General features: G+C 37.3%; 1 protein-coding gene across 1 annotated transcript in view; it reads right to left on the bottom strand.

The window, feature by feature from the left end:
* The window catches only part of LOC110168858 (dystrophin), a 184,188-nt gene that overhangs the window by 3,255 nt on the left and 158,136 nt on the right, over positions 1-22,797 (bottom strand). The window contains 6 exon segments of the mRNA XM_020934382.2: positions 104-129; positions 3,878-3,961; positions 4,995-5,067; positions 9,925-10,141; positions 11,679-11,843; positions 20,906-20,971. Of these exon segments, the coding sequence (XP_020790041.2) occupies positions 104-129; positions 3,878-3,961; positions 4,995-5,067; positions 9,925-10,141; positions 11,679-11,843; positions 20,906-20,971 (631 nt within the window).

Raw genomic sequence — 22,797 nt, 5'->3', positions numbered from 1 at the left:
TAGCTCTGTAATTGCTGACCACCATTCCAAAGTAAAGACAGGGGCAATATATCTGAGTACAGACAGTTGTGAGTACACCGAAGTTAATTTAGGAAGCTCTTACCTGTGGTCGTGGAGAGAGACTGGGGGCTGTGGAGGGACATAAAGCACAGTTTAACACTTGCTCTACACACTTCATAACTCTATTAGAAAATACAGAACATGATCTGCCTCAGGGACAGTCCCACATATCACTAGCTCGGCCTCGGAGCTAGGCTGTTACCAAACGCTAATAGCAACATCGTCTGCCAGATTAGAATGGATTTTTAACTAAAGCCCTCATAGGAGCTCCCACTTAAAATCTGAACGCAATTTGAAGTCCGCTGTGCTCTAACTCACTGCACAAAATGAGTTTCATTCTTTTATTTGGTTAACATCCCCAGAGGTAGATATTCTTTCAAACTCGGCTGTATAAGAAATCAGAAGGTTTAAGGTTTTCCTGATGGAATCGGGAAAACAAATTATGCCGTTAATCAAAAATCCTTCAAGGCTATATGAAAAATGTTTAAAAGAGCTTCAGATGAGGCCTAATAAAAAGTTTGCAGACTCCCGACACAAACTTTTTACGAGACTGCAGGCTTTTCATGTGCAAATCCATGTAGACGTAATTATTCTGACATTATAACTCATTTTACAGGGCTATAGAGAGAAGCAGTGGTGAGAAAGTGCAGAACGCATCAAGCATAATATTATTATAATCACTATTATGCTGCCACTGGTGACTGTGTTTTGTGCAATGATCAGACCAGGGCGATACTAAGGTGCACCATAAAGGTTTGGTTTATTATTAGCAGTGGTGGAATGTAACGGAGTTCAAGTAGTAATGCACTGTAGTTCAGTACAAATTTTTGTACATTTAAAAGTATATATATATATATATATATATATATATATATATATATATATATATATATATGCACTTTCCACTCCACTATAGGGCTGAAAAGTAAAAGTATTTTTTATTATTGTCTAAGAAAGTCTGAGGGGGTTATATTTGCACATTTGTTGTTGAACGAAATTCAGCTAAAATCAAAATCAATACATTTAACCCTTTATTAGATCTCAAAATCTGTGCAAAATACTTTTACTTTTGACTCTTTAAGTACATTTTTAAATTGGTACTTTAATGCTTTTACTTAATTTTTTTTTCTTGTGATACTTTTACTTATACTTGAGTATATTTTGCTCCAGTATCTGTACTTTTACTAAAGTAACAGCATTAAGTACTTCCACCACTGATTATTAGTTAGCTCTGGTTTAGTTCTTGTTCATGCCCAATTTCAGTCCTTTCTCTTTGTTTAGTCCTGATTTAGACCTGGTTTAGTTCTGGTTTAGTTCTAATTTCATCCTTTTACCACTGAGGTGCGAACCTTGAAGACATCTATGTGTGTGTTTATGGCCATGGACTGGGTCAAACTAATTTATAGACTCATGACGATAAAAAACGTATCTCAGCAACTATTCGCCGTAAACAAGGTCAGCTGACAACGGAATACATGCTAACTGGTAGTATATTTTGGTTGGAAGGAGAATTTACTGTTGAATTTTATCCACTAGGAAAGCTAACCACTCTGCTACTGAGTCATTTTGTGAGCATTTTATTCTGTTAATGGTCCTATATTATGCAAAATTTACTCCTGTGAGCTTTAAGCCATGTTAGAATGTTGTTTTCTCATCAAAAACATACCTGTTTCAATCACACGTTTGACTAATCCTGATTTCCAAAGCTTAAAATGATGAAATTATACAAATGATTTTAGTCAAGGAGTATAGAGTTTAAAAACACAATAGAGCAGTTCCTGTATTACCACATGACATCATAAGGTGGAACAGAGTGTTTTACGTTTGAGAAAAGAACACAAGTATGCAGGGTTTGTAGGTTGTGTGAATGAAACAAAACTCAACTCTGGGTATATTTCTGATGAGGAAACAACATTACAACACAGATCAGAAATGTCATATGGGCTCTTTAAAAATATAGTTAAATAGAAGAACCACTTTTATTTCATTCATAATAAACATTTAATAAATCATTAATAGATTTATTTTATGATCTAATGACAACAAACTCTGATAGATTTCATTCTTGATTTAAATTGAATATAATTCAATGTCTGTTTTATTTATATTTATCACCACCCCGCTCACTCTTTGACTGTAATACACTTTACATTATACTATTTATCAAGAGGCTATTAGGTCTGGCTGCTCTTTGCTTTTAGCTGGAAGGTCACTGGAGATGGCGGATCTATAGTTCAAAATCTCATTCACATTCAGGCAAGATTTCATCCCGATCCCTGGACATTTCTCAAAGTGCACTTGAGGCATTGGAGGGAGCGCAGTGTCCACTTGTAACTGGACCGTGTAAAAGGCGTATTAGAGATGGGAGCCAGAGGACATGTGAGGACAGGGGGAGGAGAGTCCAATAGGAATGAATGGAAGTGGAATATTTTATCAGCCCAACCAGAATCTCAAGGTGTTTGATCGTGGAAATAAAGAGCCACAGATTCTCCCCTTGTAACTTCAAATCACTATCACTGGAGACAGTCGCTATATCTTTGAAGTTAATATTTGCTGAAATACTCAACTGTGAAGTTTTATGATTCTCAAGCAATAACCAGGGCATAATAGAGTCCAATGAGAGTGCATCCTTATGCTACGGTCTGACTTAGACCTTGACTCAAACTATAATCTAGTTTCGGGGTAAAAGCTTTTTCCATCAGATACAAAATCACTATAGGACCACATAGCAATAAAATACTCACTAAAACCTCTGATCAAAACCCTGAATTGGACAAATGCAGCCTTGTTTTAGTAATTATTTTAAAGGTTCACCATGTAACTCTCTGCTTGTCTCCATAATGATGCTATTGTATAGATAGAATGTTCCATAGTACGGCATTATATTTTTCTAGCTACATGGAAACAAGCTGGTGATGCCAACAGGCCAATCCACCAGTAAAACCTGTGGAGTGGTGAGAATGCTCATAGCAAAGATGTTGTTTTGCAAGTCTCAAGTAAGTCTCAAGTCTTTGACCTCAAGTCCGAGTCAAGTCTCAAGTCAAAGGCAGGCAAGTCCAAGTCGAGTCTCGAGTCATCTGCTTTGAGCTTCAAGTCATTTCAAGTCTTTACAGTACCAAATATATCATAGATTTTTGCAGTTTATATAGTTTTTAAATTAAACTGTTCTTAAAAAGCTGTGGTATATTTATATATAAGTATTTATATAAAAGTTGTAGAAATGCAAATTTTTCTGTTTTAAATGCCTTGACAAGAGTGCTAATTATTACAGTCAAAAAGGAAAGAATTAAGATTTAAAAGTGCTTAATTAATTTGTCAACTCTTCTAAGCATCAAGTCTTCTCAAGTCACAGGGCTCAAGTCCGAGACAAGTCCCAAGTCACTGACCTTCAAGTCCAAGTCGAGTCCCAAGTCTTTGTCTAGTTTATCAAGTCAAGTCAAATCCTAACAATAGTGACTCAAGTCTGACTGTAGTCCAAGTCACGACTTGCAAGTCCAAACTTCTGGCTCATAGTAGAATGCATAATTTTTACAGTAATCTTTTAGTAACAAAAACACTTGTAATTGAATAAATGCTACACTGTGGAACATTCCAAAGAAAGCAATAACATCTCCACGGAGAAAGAAAGTGGCAGAACCAGTTTTTATTATTAAAACTTTGACAACTTCAAACTTTTGGAACCATGACTTCTGGTTGCAAACTTCAACTTTACATAAACTAGCTGTGATGTTTAGTGCGGACCCGTAAAACATTCTCAAATCATCTTAGTAAATCTGTGGAGGCACAGTGGGAGAGAGGGAGGAGGAGGAAAACTTACGAGTGCATGCAGGGAAGGAGTTGTTAATCTGCTCCATTACATCTGCCAGGTCAGAGCTGCTGTTGGGGGAGTCCAGCAGCTCATCTGAACACACACATACACACATAGAGAAGGGAGGAGAGAGGAGGGATTTAAGATTATCTGGCAACCCACCAAAGCCCTGAGTGCAACAGGTTTGAAGATACTTATCCACCAGCATGCAGTAAAAAGACTTCAATACCATCATTCTGGAAAACTCACTGGGCTTAAAAGGACATTATTCATAAACTCACAACCTAAATATATTGTTGTAGAAAAACAGCAGCAATTTCCTGTAGTAAATCTTCGCAGAATACGTTAATAATGCCAGATTAGTAGCATTTAAAAGACTGTTAACTTGAAAATGTGCTGCCATTTCTCCTACTAAGATTTTCTCTCAGGTTCACCTGCTAATTTTCTTTTAAGGATTAAACAAAATCAACTCTTATGAGCTTTTAATTAACTCATTAGCTCACTCTTAGTTGTATTTGGATGACTGAGTAAACCTGTATTGTATCACATTCAAGGCTTAAATGATCAGAAAATTCTTGTTTTCACCTACCCTCTATCCACATAACTGTAATTAGTTGCAAATATTAAAAAAATAAGACTACAAGTGATACATGTAAGCTCCCAAAAGGCACTTCTAAAAAATACACTTTGAACAGTTTGATCAGTTTCTATTATTAACGAAATTTCTGTTTAGAATGAACAAAATAAAAAAAAGTTATCTTTTCTTTTAATGTTTATTTTATGATGATTATTTTGATTTGTTTGTATTATGATTTTAATGACTTTCTTTTTTGTAAAGCACTTTGAATTACTGTGTGTATAAATTGTTCCATATAAATAAACTTTGCTAGTCCATCTACTTATGTTACAGTTTAATACTACATACTAGAAAAAGCATAATATGTCTTCTTTAAATGTAATAGTACAGTTCTTTTATTTTTTATTTATTTTACAGAGTGTCCCCTTTTTCCAGATTTTGTATTGAAGAATGACAACAGATCCCACAGGACAGATAAATCACCAGAGTACGTAGTAATAGTAGTAGTAGCAGCAGTAATAATAGCAACTCTGCCAGCTCAGTTCTCACCTGAGTTGTCGTTAAGTGCTCCTTGCGCTATAGGGGACGATGACACCCCGTTCACCCTCAGGTCTGCATCCGGCTGCGAAAGAAAGGGAAGAGAGAGGGAGAAAAAGAGAAAAAGGAAAAGCACTTCAAGTTAATTATTCCACTTAGGATTAGCTAGACTGGTGACAGGTCCAAAATTAGCCATGGCATATTAAAAGTGTGCACAATGAGACTGTCAGGTGCAGAAAACACACCTGACAAACCGGGTATTATGCAGGGCCCAGGATGACTCCAGTGTCCTGTCATTCATACTCAGACTGCAGAGGATGAGAGGGAGTGGGGCTTTTGGCACAAGTCCACTGTTGATTATTATTACAGCACCGAAAGAGATGAGAGTTTAGAGCAAGTGGAGAGGAGCCATTTCAGAATCTTGAGTGCACTGAAGTTAAATAATGAGCCAATAAAGCAGGTTTGAATTGCATTTCTGAATATTTAGAAACTACTCAGTACAAACTTTTGCTGACTTCTTCCTCTAAGCGTTTTCCTTCTGTGGTAGCATCAATAAATTGTCTCGAATGTCAATTCTTGCCAGAAGATTATTGATCCAGGACTGAGAGAGGCAATGTCTACACTTACTTGTGAAAATGTCAAAATAATGGTATGATAATCGTGTCTTATCAGATTTTAAGTATAAATGTTCCAATGCAAAAACTTTAAAAGTGCACTGTGAAACTTTCTGATTTAACTGCTTTGTGAAGAATGTTCCGTGGTATAGCAATAAACGTACCACTAGGCCAAGTTACAGGTTTTATCTATGGAAAAGGAACGAGCTCATGGAAAGAATACATGTTATTAAACACCATGAATATTGATTAAATGCAAGCTAGGTAAGTTAAATGCAATACTGTGGAACATTCAAGGCAAAGCAATAACATCTCTATGGAGATAAGCAGGTAGCAGACCCTCCATCAGAAAAGGTACATAGCACACCATTAAGCACAAATTACCAATATTTTTGACAATAATATTACTTTTATAATATTACTATTATAATTAATTCAATTTCTGTTCATGTGCTTTCAGTAGTTTGTACCATTGCATTTTGTTTCTGTGTAGGTACTGCCTCTCCATCATGTTACACTGTCCATAAGGAAACTCTTCAAATGTTTGTAGTGGCATTTGTGGCATAAGCAGTGAAGGGAAGAATACTTTGAAAATGTATTTAGTTACTAAATACTAAATACCTACATTAAAATGTATTTTGTAACATATTCCATTACATGGTCCAATGAGAGAACAATATTCTGCATACTTAGAATACTTTCACGTAGAGTTGGACATAAACTATAACGTAAAGATGCAACATAGTATTAAAAACAGCTTTATATTTGTTTGACTGTTTATGCATTTCCCGTACCTAATTGGAGAAGGAAAAAATTACACATACAGACAATGTTTTCTGTTTTTCTCACTAATATCATGCAGTTTGAAGCCTAAATCATGTGATCAAGTACCCCCCTTTGATTTTGGAAAAGTAAATGTTTTCTGAAATTCTCCAAATGAAAAAGTAAAACAGTTACTCAAAATGAGTATTCTGAATACGTATTCTCGGTACATGCATTCAGCTACTTCCCAACACTGGGCATAATCCAGCATAAATCCAGCATAAAGCTTTAACCCATATTAGCATTGCAGCCTAATTCATTTATACTTCTTTTCCACTTCTGCTGCCTGTAGCTGTGGTGAGCTATAACACCCAGTAGCTGTGAAGGCTGGATTGAGAATAGTGGGGTCGGGGGCCGGTCAGATTTCAGCAGTGGGTTTGATATGGGCTATTGAGTTGCTGTGCTATTCTGCTGCTGGCCGGCTCTGGGGCTGAGGTGCTTTGACATATGGGCAGGACTCCAGGGACCTCCGGTCAGAAATCCAGTTCTTATTTAGCTTTCTGACGTCTGTGTGGGTACAGGTGGTTTTATGTCAATAGTAAACAAAATATGACATTGTACACATTTTTTTTTTATAGCGGGGAGGGCTGGTACTGGCCTGAGATAGCTCTGTCAAAATTACTTTAAAATTACACCATGATATAATTGGAGGAATTTGCCAAAAGATCCAAGTAATGAAAACTAGCAACAGATTGTCAGAAAACATTAGTGTGGGGCCAGAATGTTTTATAATGAGATAGAGCCATTACTGTCATTTGCAATACAACAAAACAAATACTACTGTTTATTAACCACAAACAAATTAATTTTATGGTAGCACATGACTTAAACCATGTAATATTTCCTGGTTTTATAATGCCAACCCAGTTTCAAATGACCATCTATAAATTACCAAGATAATAATAACAACGCATAAACAGGGCAGCAAATGCATTTACTTGTTTTCCCAGTGCCATTTCCATCCTCTTACCATGATAGAACTATGCTGTTTAGTAGCTAGCAGATAAAAATTTGAGGCAGAGTTTCATATTAGGAATAGGAATTGATTTATGGATAAAACAGCGAAATAAAACACCAGGATCATCTAGAGCGGGTTAATACCGACATTTTAAGACCAAAATGGGGAGCCTGACAGCAGCAGTTACAGAGAGGAGTGACGATTTTTTAATACGAAGTGAATTAGAGTCAATGAGACCAGAAGAGTGCCCATTCTCACTTCCTATTTGGAGCACGGCAGCAAGTGGGTTAGCTATGTCCATTTATATATTCAGTTTATGAGTACAACCCATTTTGTTTAGCTTGCTCTTATTGGTGCACCAGGGGTCCGCCAACTGCTTTTCTCCATTGAGATTATATTGCTTTGCCTGGAATACACCCAAGTAGTTTATATTCAGCTTCCTGTTATATGGTGCCATTTTAAAGACGGTCAACCATTCAAAACTACCAGTATATAATATTTAGTTTTGAATTATTAATTACTATGGAAACGACCCTTAATATTTCTTCATTTTCAACCATTATACACCTTTAAAGGGACAGTTTGGAATTTTGGACATAGGGCCTCATTTTCTAGTTAGCCAGAGTGTTGGAGACGTGTGGAGACACTTTTTGCAAAAAATTCCATCAAGTCCTTGTATTTGCAGAGGTCGCTGGTGCTAGGCTAGCACATGTCAACGGCCATAGTTATCCTGCCACTAAAAACAGTCTTACCCACTCCACAAAGCACTCGAAGCAAATCTATTATTACACCAGACTGTTGATGTAAATGTCTGTGCTGATAGAATCATTTTAGAAGTAAAACCGACCTTGCATTTGAAGGATTTATGTCTGAGCAGCAGTAGTGAGGTGTACTTCCTGATAGAAAGCTTGGCTGCGGCGGACTGATATGTGAGAAAATAGTCCCTCAACATGCGACGATTCGTGCGATGCAAGGTTAGTTTTATTTCAAACGTTATTCTATTGACGCAAACATATACATGGATAGTCTGGCGTAATAATAGATTTGCCTCCGGTGCTTTGTGGAGTGGGTAAGACTGTTTTTAGTGGCAGGCTAACTATGGCCATTGACATGCACTAGCCTAGCACCAGCGACCTCTGCACATACAAGGACTGGATGGAATATTTGAAAAAGTGTCTCCACATGTCTCCAACACTCTGGCTCAAAAGGAAATGAGCCCCTATGTCCAAAATTCTGAACTGTCCCTTTAAAAATGCACGTTCTTACTTGCAGAACATTACATGGAGACAGGCAAATTGGTGAACCCTCCACCAGAAAAAGCTACACAGCGCACCTTTAAGTGAACGGCAAAGAGCATTCCAAACTGTATAGGCAGGTGCACCTTCACAGATTGCATCATACAGAGAGTGCCTGCCTCCTCACGTTTGTTGATGCTTTGACAGCCCGTTTCCTGGGGCACGACTGGTTCTCTCAGTGCCACGGAGCCAATACCTGTCTAAGTGTTAACTCAGGCTGATTCACCGAGATGGCTGTTTGTCAAAGCAGCTCTAGACATCTGCACTTCTCTCTTGGCACCACTTTACCCCCTGGCTCAGTGCGCCAATTAGAGCAAGCATAAACAAATGTGGAGGCTATTGACAGGGCTGGACACAGACGCTAGACCCCTGCACTGAAAGGCTATGACGGGATTTGTATTCATATTCACATTCAAAATTTAAACATTTGAAACCAACCACAAAAAGGTTCATTTGAGCATGATGGCTGGTCTGCAGAAAATGGCCAATGATTTTGCATATTTAAGAAACGTTTACTTAATAATTCTTGGACTTGTTTACTAAAAAACGTTTTTTGTTATTATTTTGCCCGTTTTTTTTTTCGGTATTGAAAGCAGACCAGCTGGTGTATGTGAGCGAAGTGTGTGAAGTGCGATTAGCGCCCTGCTGCTGCTCCAAAACAAACCTAATGAACTAAAAGAACAGACTGGGAAAAAAATCAACTTTGCAGATGTATGAGAAAATTGAAAAAGGATTAGAAAAAAATAAACCAAAACACCAGAAGAGTGTTAATCGACAGATTACAAGGACAAAAATGTCAGCTGTTTGGATGACTTGCTTTGAGTCGTGCTGTTATAATGTGTATTGTTAATATTAGACACTTTCAGCCTCTGGCCTGAATACATTTGGTTTTGATGATTGCATATTGAGAGGCTGTAAGCAGTAAGCACAGAATAGTCATTAAGTCTCCAGTGTGCCAGTTTGGAGGGTATAAATAATAAAGGGACAATCCAAAACAAATTAAACATTATTTTTATCAACTTTAATGCTCATACTTTTTTGTTTACTCCTCAAGTCCAATATAGATACTCAAATTATAATTTTAAGTGAGTTTTTAAGGCAATTATGTTATCAGTGAAGCTCACAAACCCAAAACATTTTCCACAGTCACAGTCTAACAGTTTTAACTTTCTGCATGAGTTGGGACTATACTTTGAGGTGGAGGTGCATGAATATAGATGAGATGTGCCGTGTGCAGTGCTGTGGAGTGATACCTGGTGCAGGAGCTGTCTGAGCCGCTGTAGTTGTGACTCCAGCTGTTTGTTGTGCTCCTCCAGGATGTGCATGCGCGCCTCCAGACGGCCCTTGTGCTGACGCAGTAGTTTGGCCTCAGCGAGCAGGTCTGCTTCGTCCGGGAGAGAGGAGGGGCCCTCGGGTGCCCCCCTCTGACCGTGCTGCTCCTTCAACTGCTCGTACTCCCTCTGCAGAGTCCTTGAAGCAACAGGTATTCAAAATTGTTATATTATAGACAATTGGAGTGTTACTTTTACCATTTTTATAACATTTTACTATCATTTCTCTTGCTTGCAGATTTCACTGGATGAGAGAAGAGACATTCAGTAAACTCTCTGGGAATTGGGAACAACGGTACAACAACTCACTCATTTTTGCACTATTTTCCTTATGACCTCTTGTATATAGCTGAGATATATTTTTATTACTATATTTCTATATTTTATTTTAATTGTACATATAAATTTACTGTATATGATTATGCCTTATTTGACACTAGTCTCTTGCTATTTCTGCTACTTCTTTAGAACTTATTATACCATTCAAATGTTTCTCTTTGTTATTATAATATATTGTTATGTGTGAGCTACTGCGTCCAAATAATTTCTCTTGTGGATCAATAAAGTTTGTCTAAGTCTAAGTCTAAATCTTGAAGCCAGGCAGTCTTGTATATGTTCTATTTAGGGATGGGACGGGCTACAATTTCCAGATATGAGTCGAGACTGAGTCTATGAGAACAAGAGCAGATTTTAACATAATATAAAACAAATAAATTGAGCATTTTAGTTCCCCTACAATCTTCTTATTTTATATTTTCGTTGTGATTGTAATAGCACTTCATTTTTGGAACTACACCTTCTCAAGAGCAAAGAGCCTTTTTTGTGCAGGACCCATGTAAAGACACTTTTTTCCCCATGTGTGCCTAATCTTGTGTCAGTTTTAAGTTGCAAGATTTTGTGGAACGAGACCTTGTCCCATCCATTCTGTTAGCTATCAGGCAGCATGCAATATGGATTTTTATACTAACTTACACACTATTCTTTGCCCAAAGCCTTTTATGCATAAACTGAAATCAATTTACACCCCAAACAAAAGATTTATACGAGTCTATTGTGCTTAAGTGAATAATGGTAATACATTGCGGTTTTAAAAGTGATTTCCTGCAGCCGCACTATATAGTGCCATATAATATCCACTCATGTTTACCTCTACTTTTAGACTGGAATCCTATTTGAAAAGGATATATAAAAAGCATAAAGGACCCTTTTCCAAATCTCTCCTTCCTCCTCGACTCTCGGCTCGACTCTCAACTGTAAGCTGCAGTGCTTTACTTAAGTTGACATTTATGAGTTTGGCACCAGCCCTGGACTAGCCCGAGTATGTGTGATGTGCAATCATTTCTGTGGCCATAAGTTGAATGTGACAATAGACTGCACTGAGAATGTATCACTATATACTTAATATTGTGACAGGCTGAGGAGAACTATGTGGGTGGACTATTTTTTACAGTACTGAGAAAAATTTAGGGGGCGGTGTGAAAAATTTGGGTGACTATTCTTTTAGGAAAGTCTATAACAAACTATTCTGCTGTGTCTTGGATCCAGGAGCATAGACACTTAAAGTAACTGTAACATTTTCCCCAAATTAGAATACACAGTAGCTTAATCTGCGTACAGGTTATGCAATATATACTCTGAAGTCGTAAAATACCATCCAAGCTAACGAATAAATTTACCTTTGTTCTTCCTCGAGACGTGCAATAATGCGTTCCAGGTCCCCGCGCTCCTCCCTCTCCACGGCCAGTAGGATTTGTGCAGGACTCTGGGGCTGACTGCAGGGAGAGCTATCTCCTCCTCCCAGCGTCTGACAGTACTGAAGAATAAGAGCATGCTCGTCGTCCCTGGAAAAAATGCACAATTGACTTTGATTACATTTTATAATTTGGTTGAAAGTCCAACTGTTCAATACTGCATATTCTTGAAATGCCTTGGGGTCAAAGTAAGATTACTGTATGCTGAAAACTGGTAAAAGTGGTTATAAAAAAAAAAGAAATGTTTTTCATGTTTTGAAAACAGATGCAGATAAATCAGGTACAGATTTTTATGAAGTACTCATTTCTTATGGACCATAAGAAATCAATACGCTCTTAAACATAAAAGTTTGGCCCTGTACAGTCCAAGGAGAGGAATGCCAGTGAGTTGTGATAAGAGTCATTAGACAGAGGTGAAAACAGGCCCTTGTGCTCAGGGTTCATTGTGAAAGCTCAGAGGGTCTAGAGCAGGTTCAGCTCAGGTCCACCTGTCACCTCCACCTGTCACCTCCACTCACCCTGACGCACACAAACACTATCACAGTTGGAAGGCTGTTTTTAAAAACTCTCAAGAAACTGTGCAGCAAGGTGAAAGTTTGAAAATGGTTTTAAAGACATTTTGGGTGATTTGCTATAACTTCTCATGTAAATCTCATTCAAATGCACTGAAATAGTGGGGACAATGGGGACATGCAGTTATTTAAAACTGTTAGAACTAATTAACCTTTGGTTAACCATTCTTTCTAATAAGCCTGTTAAACATTTGTTTTTTAAATGCTATTATTGTCACAGCCTCCCTGCATAAAGGCCAGGTTGTTCTTTAGGTTTAAAATAAGACCCAGTAGATTGGACAATTGGAAAACTGATAAGTAACAAGCACAGTTTCACAATGGCATCATCTCCGGGTGCATAATAAGAGGCTGGAGCAGGAAGCCATTTTTGTCACATTGACAGTAATTATAGCATCTCTGCGACTGGCGCTGGGCACAGCACTGATAGAGGTCTCACCTTTTCACAATAAGACAGTTGTTTCCAGGTTTTTGGAAATAATATGTTTTATTACTCACTCAGTCTCTTGTGATGTGGGGCTGGAGAGTGTGTCAGACACACAAAAGGAATGAGCATTCAAATTTTGTCATTTAGTATTAGTGCATAGCTAAAAATAATTTTTTAAAAATCCAATAATCACCTTTTGGCCATTTGAACAGTTATCTGTATTCCAAAAATTACAAAGGACCAAAAAGTGTTTCTGACCAATGTTTCACTAGTATCAAAATGTATTTTTTTTAGAAACTTGATTTTTTTGAATTTCTCTTCCTATGCTAAAGTCAACCAGATGTCATTTGTTATAAATTCAGATACAGGACAAAACCGGGTAGTTAATGTTCCTAAAACTGCACTAATAATAATGATTTAATTTTTTTGATTAATGCTCAAGTAGTTAAAGTTACAGTCATAGACACTCAATGAAAACTATCCAAAATCAACAAACACTTGAGTCTGAAAATTCTTTAAAACAATAATTTATGTAGAAATAACTTCAGTCATCTTCTCGTTTTTTTCATTTTCACCATCCATGCATCAATCAATCACCCGTCTCAAACTTTATTAACCGCTGTTACGATCCAAATTGAGTGACGCTGCGCTGAAACGGCGGAAATTCTTATCTCACTGACTCACGCAGCGCTGGCAAATGCAGGAAATGCCATTCTACATCAAACCTGCTGCCTCGCTGTGGGAGATAGAGATGTCAACGAGCACGCCAAAACCCCCGGGGAACAGCACTGGACTCAAAAACATGGTGGATGTGCACAAATAGAGTCACCAATTAGAGCTGGGCCTGGCAGGACGACCCAGAACTGGTCAGAGAGCATCATTATGGACCGTGGGTAGAATGGGATAACAAACATCTGCCCTGGGAAGCGGGGAGACAGGAAATGGGCTGACAGGACTGAGGGGAAATTAATGAAGGGCTAGAGCCAATATATAGAGAGAGGGATCAGAGATAGAGAGAGGAAGGGAGAGAGGTGATTAAAGAAGGACTGCTGGCTGTCATTCGTCGCACTGCGTTGTGGGGGTTGTGTAGATTGCTGATTCAGAAAGTTTACACAAAAAAGTTATATCTGAGAAAATGTTCTTTTTAAGTTAGATTTCAAAGAAGAAAATCTAGACATTTACACAGCACAAGGAGGTGTCTGAGAATGCCATTATAACGAGGACCATATAATGAGCTAACGACGTTACACCTCTGCTCTGAGAAAGCACTGAGAGGAGAGACTACACATTCATTAATGAATTCTATGAACTAATTAGGTTGTTGTGTATTATGTATCCTGTCTTTTCTTTTCCTTTTCATTATGGCTGATATCATCACTTGCTTTAATGCTTGTTTTCCAAGGTTTATTTTAGCTGTGCTAACACCTGTAATTGAACTAATGCGTTTTGCTTCATTCACACATGTTTAACACACATCCACCCATATATTTAGGCTGTGTTCTTCTCTCAAAAAAAAGAGAAAAACCACCTTGTGATGTCATGTGGCAATACAGCAAGTGTGCTGCTGTGTTTTTAAACTCCATGCACCTTCACTAGAATCATCTGAATGACTGCAGCCCTCAACTTTGCACTTTTGTTTCTACTGAACAGAAGGTAAAAGGTAGCTCTTAACTTGAAAACTACTGCTTCATCACAAACAAGGAACAGAACATTTTAATCTGATATAGACATACTAATGACAAAGGATTACTCAAACATACTGTATGTCAATGAAACAAAACACAACTCCAGGTATGTTTTGAGGAGGTAACAACATTATAACATGGGTTAAAACTTAAAAGAGTCAATGTTGCATAATGTAGATCCTTACAGAGAACATTCCAGGCAAAGCATTATATATATCCATGGAGTCAAGCAAGTGGCAAAAAAGTTACACAGTGCACCTTTAATTGGTTTGACCACAAAAATAACCACCCTGCCACTCTGACCACCGCCCACACTGGCCCAAGACAGAATGCACTATTTGGAGCAAGGATTGGCCTGTCAACTTTCCGATTACCTCTACCACTTGGGCCACTGACACCCCATTTCTAATCTTACTTCGACCAAAAAATTGGCTACTGCTACAAGAAACTATATGTCTACTTTAATAACAAAAACATCCAATAATACAGCTACTGCTAGACACACTCTGAGATGATATAAACAGAAGATAAAGGTTTGTCTCAGTACAATGTGAGGACAGTGTATTGTTTAGTTTAGACAATATTGAACAAAAATGCTCTTTGTATCTCTCACAATGAGATTTTAAGACATCATCAGCTGCTTTTGAAAATCAAGGACAAGTAAGTGTTGTTTTATGATATGTATTTTAAACTCACTTGACTTCTTGTATTAAACAAAAAATAAAGCTAAAATAAAGGCATCTGGGTAAGCTATATGACAGTCGATTTTAAAAGACAATTCAAGGGGGAAAGATGAGAATATCAAAGGGAAGACCAGCACAAAGCATGTTATTTTTTCATTCAAGGCTTCAAAGTAACTCATTTCAAAGTTTACTGACTGCTTTGTGCAAAACTGCAAGGGCCCAGAGGTGGAGCATGATTAAAATTAAGTGGGGACAAAGAAACCTAGCAAAGAATTGGTAAAACATTGATGATAAAAGGGCTGTCTTAAAACCCAATTTCTTGTCAAAAAATTAAAACTTAAAAGGCTTGCACCCAATTTTTTTCCACTTATTTGAGCATATTTTGTCTTGCCCCAGTAAAGATATGAAGCGTAAGCAGCTTCTGAGGTCAAAATAAGTTCACTTTGTACTGTCTGCACCTAATTATAAATCATTTATTTTCTGAGAAGCAGAAAGTGTGTGGTTAGCATGGTAGTTGTTGATTTACAGTGAAGGTAAACATCTCTGAAAGTTGTGATAGGCTCTTTAAAACTCATCGTTGTGGAGTATAAGGTAAGTGAGGAATAACTATGGACCACTGCAAACAGTTTTTAAGACATAAAAATCAGGTACAGCACCTTACACAGACTTAACGAAACTAAACCATGATATTAGGACTAAATAAATAGAATTATGACTAAAATCTTTTACATTACTTGAACCTTGGTCTCATTCTGGTGTATTTAGTTTCAAGAAATATGCAGATTTCTAGTCAAGATCTCAATAACTATAATTTTGCGCTCTACTGTGCTGCACTAAAAGAAACCATGCTTTTGGTACATAGATACGGCAATAATAATTAAGTGTTTAATTTTTGCCACGTGAAAGAGAGAAACAGCACTTTATCAAAGGTTTAACATGCACAAATACCATAGTAAATATGGATATCACTGCGCAGCTGGCAGAGATGCAGAATCACTCTTTGCGGCACAAAACAAGCCAGAAGGCAAACATGCATGTAATTGGCAAACCCAGTCACTCATGTCCGGCCTGGATGTTTTCATAAACCAATGCATTCTGGGTTGTGCTGATCTGTGAGGCGTGTGGGCGCTATATAAGCAACTGTGGGCAAGATCTCAAAATACACAAAAGACAAACAATGAACCACTACGGAGAGATGCCAAGAAAACGATCTTAAAAAAACAGATGGGAGAGGAACTGAGAGAAAGAGAGTGTCAGATAAATCTATGTAATTTACACACAGGTTTGAAAGTAATATATTTGAGGGTTATTGCAAAAGGATATTTTGTCAAATAAATGCTGTGGAAAATATTGTCTTTGTGGCTTTAAAGCAGACAGTTTGAAGCATCATTGCGCACCAAGTTTATTAAAAAGAAAACAGTGAATATCTTAAAATAAATGGAAAGATATATGCATTTATCCCACTGTGCAGCCAAAATGACATCCACTCTATAACTGTGCTATAGTTATTATTGCTTTTAGGAGTGAGACCGGACACAATTTCCACAAGATGAGACGAAAAAGTTTTGGTCTCATAGATTAGATTTGACTTAATTTAATATTTCGTAAAGTAATATTTTGCACTGCTTTTTTTTTTTTTACTTTTGTGCACAATCTTTTGGCAATTTTATCTCACAAGATCTGGTGGCATGAGATAATGTCCCATCCCAAATTGTAAAACTTTTGATTGGTCATCAGTAGGCAGTATACAAACACCTAATAAGAACTGCATATTTTAAAATGTGTTAACTGTGTAATTTCACATGTCCCATGTTTCACAAGGGTGAGATTAAAAGTAATAATATTATGTGTGATCAGTGTATATTTCAGCTGTCTCTATTCATTCTTAATTCCAAACACACTTAAGATTATGTGCTCAAAATCATTCAAATGATGATTCATCCCAAACACTTAGAACCAAAGACTAATTGGGTTATTTTCATTTCCTCCTCAATTAGTGAGACAATTAAGGCTGCAAAAAAAAAAAAATCGAAATTCACACAGTGCTTTATGATTAATTATGATTCATTTTTATGGAAATGGCTAATCATGTCTAGCCCTTCAGCATCATAAAATAGACATTACTATATAAAGGCCATGTCAGACCAGAGACAGGTGCCACTTTGTGCTTCAAGCAAATACGTCTGCACTCTAGTTAAAGTACAATTATTACAGAAAAAAAGTACCATGTGAAGTAATTTCTTCGAAAAGTACATGAGATGTCATTACCTATGCTGCTGCTGCTACTACTACTACTACTACTACTACTACTACTACTACTACTACTACTACTACTACTACTACTACTACTACTACTACTACTACTACTACTACTACTACTACTACTGGTATTACCACTGCAATAGCTGAAATTACTACCACTACAACTGCTGGTGTTACTACAACTACTACAACAACTGCTGGTACAACTACTACTGCTACCACTACTACTATTAAAAAGCAAACACTTCCTCTTGATTGTTATTGTATACACAGAGTAAATGTAATATCCTTCAGTAGCCCATGCTTCTCCTGCTCATTAGTGTGCAAAGCCTTTCTAATTATAATGTGCCTGCTCTTCTTACAAAAGCCATAAAAACAAAACAGTGAGGATAATGTGTTTATCCCACATCACAAAGAGAGGAGAGGAAACAGTCCCTCCACTGAACTGCACCTCCACATCACAAGTCCTCACCAAAACCATTTTAGCCTTTCTTTGCTTTATTTTCCTCCTGTCTTATTGTTCCCACTAAAAGCCACAAAAATAAAGAGAAATGCCTTTGGGGGTCTTTTGGGAAAATTTTGTTTGGTCAGTAGAGACAATAAGTCTGTATGTGCCACATTCTATCCAAGACTTCAAAGCTCTGCACTTTTTCACTTTTGATTTTGTTTTTCGTAATGAATTCTTGACCATTTCAATACTTTTTGGAGAAGGCTAAAATTCAAAATGGTCGAGTCTTTCAGTCTGGAACAAATTGGGTTTCTGAGTTTAATATAATTGTAAGCCTTAGGACAATACCTGGACTGAGCTATCAAAGCCAAAAACCAGATCATGCAGAATAGAGCAGGTTAGAGATGACGTAAACGAATGCAAAATTTGAAATAAACCACTCTACTATCCATGGAAATGTTATTGTTTTGCCCACAGTATGGCATCAAACCTATCTGCTTAATTGGAACAAGCAGGTAACACAATCAGGCCCAGTTAACAGGTCTGATCTGTGGAAAGGCAGTTCACAGTAAGATATATTTCAAGATATTTTTATGCGATAGAAACAGCTTGAATTGAGTAACTTTAAGATAGACGAGTGATAGATAACTATTGAAGATAGTTAGTGTCCCAGATTCCAGACAGTTAGTCGTAAAAAAGATAGTTATGTCAGATTCCAGAGAGTTAGATAGTTAGATCCAGATAGATAGTAAAAAAAAAAAAAGATAATTATGTCACAGATAGTAATCTGAAGACCGAACTGTTTAGCTTAACTTTGTGGGGTGATGGAAGGAAATATGAGATTGTTTTTAAACACTGTAATCGCCTTGTGTTGCATTTTTTGTAGGAAAAGCGCTCTATAAATAAAGTTTGACAGATTGATTGATGCCTTTCCAGACAAAGAAATAATATCTGAAAAAGCAAGTGGCTACCCTCCACTAGAAAAGTTACATAGTGCACCTTTAACATAGTAGATAAGAGCTACACTATAGTTTAAGAGTCTATAGTAGTGCCGGTAATGTGTCCACTTCACTTCACATGCGCTAACACTGGACAGATTCTCTCATTTAAGTTTATGAATGGAGCTAGTAAAAATATAAATCTTTACAAATCTACAAGTATCTTATCGAACTATGCTGACTCGAGGAAAGGCAATTCTCCTCAAAGAGCAGAGGGAGATTGAAAGGCCGTCCAAGCTCATTCCAACGATTAGGATCTGTGAGGAAGTAGACCCATGTGTCCTTCAAGCCCTGGACACACAGACGGACACACAGACATACACACACACGCACACACACACACACACACACACACACACACGCACAGCCGTACAAATGTCATCACAGGTCATCCTCATCTACCTCTCTTTGTAATTTCTGCTTTTTCATCCAGGCCTTGATCGCAGATAACCGGTTGCTATTACACATCTAAAAACCCATCAGTTTCTTCTGTTGTCACTATAATCTATTACGGAGCTTTGGAAGGGCCCTCCTGCTGCTGAGGTATTCATCGGCATTGTTTCACTCTGGCTCTCATCTCGACCGCAATGAAAAGTGACAGGCATTTGGATTCATAACATAAAAGTGAGGGAATATGTTGGATTTAAAATGGATCATTGCTTTGTGCCTGTGATGAATGGAGGAACTCAGAAATACTTTTACTTTGAACTTTTAAGGTGAATAAGACTGTGTTTATTGTATCACATGAATATAATGCATTAAAAATTATGTATTTCCTCAACTATATAATTTTACTTTTTATATCTTAATTTTGTATGTTACCCTAACATTGGCATAGTAGTTTACTCCAAATTCATTCTCTGCATCAACAAAAATGATTACATGGAAAAGATATCATAATACTTGCTGCAGCTAGGGCTAACAATAAGAATGCAAGTTCTTTACCGTAAATTCTGAACTATAAGCTGCTACTTTTTTCTCACACTTTGAACTCTGTGGCTAATAAAACAATGTGGCAAATATACAGGTGGATTCTTTATTTGGCCCATTGCCTATTCATATATACGGTCTATATTTTGGCAAAACAGCGGATATGCACAGCCTGAGTGCAGAAAGTGCGGCTGTCTGTGTGGTTAACACATGGATCTAGGGTTAACATGAAGTTGCTACACTAGCTAGTGATATTGTTTATTGACATGTGCTAAAATAAATTATGAGGCTAAATGAACGTTAGTGAGGGGGATACGTCTTACCCGTATGAGTAAATGACGAGAAGAAACGTCTCAAACTTCAGTAGTCGGACATCCAATCATACCTGACTGATAGAACTAGCCTCGCTCCTGAGAGAGCCTGAAATCTGCTGAAATCCTACAAGACACTGACATGATACAGACAGGACATCGGCTCTTTCTGCAGGAGTCATGCGCAGTAGAGCGCGGGGAGAGACGGGGGTGATGCGAAAAAGGAAGATGCTCGTTTGATTGTGTTTTGAACAGTTATTTTGCGCTTCATACACACACCCTCCTCATGGAAAATATATGAAGACATGTAGATGATTAATAATTAACGGAAATTGATGTGGCTGTCGAAGAAGGAAACAGAGCTGCTGCACAAGAGCTCGGCATCAATGAGTCGATAGGGAGATTTTGACAATGGCAGCGTGACGAACTGCAAAAAGATGACAAAAGCTTTTAGAGGCGATAAAAGCAGATGGCCCGAACTTGATAACATTCTTGAAGATGTGGACACCGGCGGCTTATATTCAGGTACAGCCTATATATGTACAGTTTTAAAATGTAGTTAAAATTTAGTTGATGTGGCTTATATTCAGGTGCGCTCAATAGTCCCAAAAATACGGCAACACAAATGTTTGTAATCGAGTGAATGCAGGATAGAAATGCTTAATGCCATTCTGTGAAACATTTCAAGTAAAGCAATAAACATCACCATGGAAACAAGCAGGTGGCAGACGCGTCACAGGAAAACTTACTTAGTGCTCTTTTAAAGTCTAAATTGTTTTGTGTTAAAGTGTTTTTCGAGTGTACTAATAATGTTATTTTCTTTTCAAATAAATACTTACATGCTTCCTGTGGCAGAACTGCTATCAGTGGGCAGAGATCCGTTTGATCGCTCCATCTGGGCTAACCTATAAGAAAAAACAATAGAAAATACCATAAAACAGAAGAAAAATTACTCTGGAAATAAAAAATTTCCCTAAACAACCATACTGTTTGATTCAATACATTCCAGTCTGACTAATACACAGTGAATGACCAACAACTGCGCACACACATGGTTTTGTGTTTGTAATCCTACACTAATGAGACTGCGCTGTGATCAAAGTCTATATTTCGCCCACTCCAGAGTCCAGTTGTAATACAGCGTCTACAAACACAATCTTTTATATTGAACAATAACCAAATGCAGGCATGAGGTAGCGTATTAGATTTACAATACAGTGAGTTTCATCATCTAATTGCGTGCCTTGTGCAAATGTAATTCCATAAGGGGCTTTATAATGAGCAGAGCTTGTGTCTATCTATATAGTGGTTGTATTTTAGAACGTGTGTGTGGGTGCTGATAAAACCCAATGACACCGAGCAGAGGTTAATGGTGTGTGACCAATAGCGGGTTACAGGGCACCCGGAGCAGCGCTGCATCAAAAGTCTAGTTATAAGAGCTCACTATATAAAGGGGAGTACAGCTTTGACATTGATAACCTTCTCACAATGCGCTCTGAGCCGAAACAGGACATTTCTACAAGTGCAGTCTGCGTGGAGGTTGGAATTTGGGACACTGGAGATCTTAAAATATATTAAACATGACAGGGATCCAATTCGGAGTACAGAGGGCGTCATTAGTAAGGTCTGATTAGCAATGCGTGTGTGTGTGTGGGCAAACAAGGGAGAGTGGGAGTGTGTAATAGGCTAATGGTGGATTTGTAATCGCTCTGATGTGTATACATTTTGTCACTAGGGTGTGCAGTGAGTAGCCATGTCTCATCCAGCCTGCGTAAAAAATAAATAAATCTTGTGTATTCAACTAAACATCATGTATGCCATGTATTCATATTTTAAAACGTTATTATGATATCTTATATATATATATATATATATATATATATATATATATATATATATATATATATATATATATATATATATATATAATATATATAAGTTTTAAGTTTTCTTTAAGATGCACTACGTAACTTTTTTATTGGGGGTCCGTCACCTGCTTGTTTCTATAGAGATGTCATTGCTCGGCCTGGAATATTCCACAGTGTGACATTAAATATCTCTGTTACATTTATTAAATTACAGGTATTTTTTTTACAGGTGGTTTTACTGCTCAAAAATACCTAGAAAAACAGGCATTCTGACTGTGAGAGGGTTTTCCTCTCCACAGATCTGACCTATAAGTTGGTCTGGTTTGGTCTCCATAAAGATAGAAGGGTTTAATGCCATACTGTGAAACATTCCAGATAAAGAAATCATTTGACAGACCTTCCACCAGCAAAGTTACACAATGCACCTTTAAGTTTGTCTGTATTGCACACAGAATAGTAAAATTGTGTCATATATTATAATATTTCTTTGATTATTCCCTCATTTGTGGTATGGATTATCTGAACAGCAGCAACCTGAGATTGTTTTAAACTCAAATTGATTCAGAAATTTGACATTAATACCTCAATATGAAGAATTTTAAAATTTTGAGAATCGATCAAAAAGCATCTTTTGTGTTGATTTGTGAGGAAAACAAACACTATTTGGCTAACATAATAACAGGGTTTTTGCCGATTTTTTGGCCCTAAAACTATGGAAAATCTGGTAAATCCAAAATCAGTTAAATATTTTCTCAAATTTGAATATATAAGTACTCAGTGTGTGTAGAAATGCCATAACAGTTGACTTTAAAAAGTATTTGTTGGACAATCTGATATTTTATTTCATTACTTAATAGTGTATG

The sequence above is a fragment of the Boleophthalmus pectinirostris genome, unplaced genomic scaffold (genome assembly GCF_026225935.1).
Source record: "Boleophthalmus pectinirostris isolate CB_2022bp ecotype Guang Dong unplaced genomic scaffold, ASM2622593v1 HiC_scaffold_13, whole genome shotgun sequence".
Lineage (NCBI taxonomy): Eukaryota > Metazoa > Chordata > Actinopteri > Gobiiformes > Gobiidae > Boleophthalmus > Boleophthalmus pectinirostris.
Note: the sequence above shows the minus strand (reverse complement) of the source record. Positions and strands in the feature narration are given on the sequence as shown.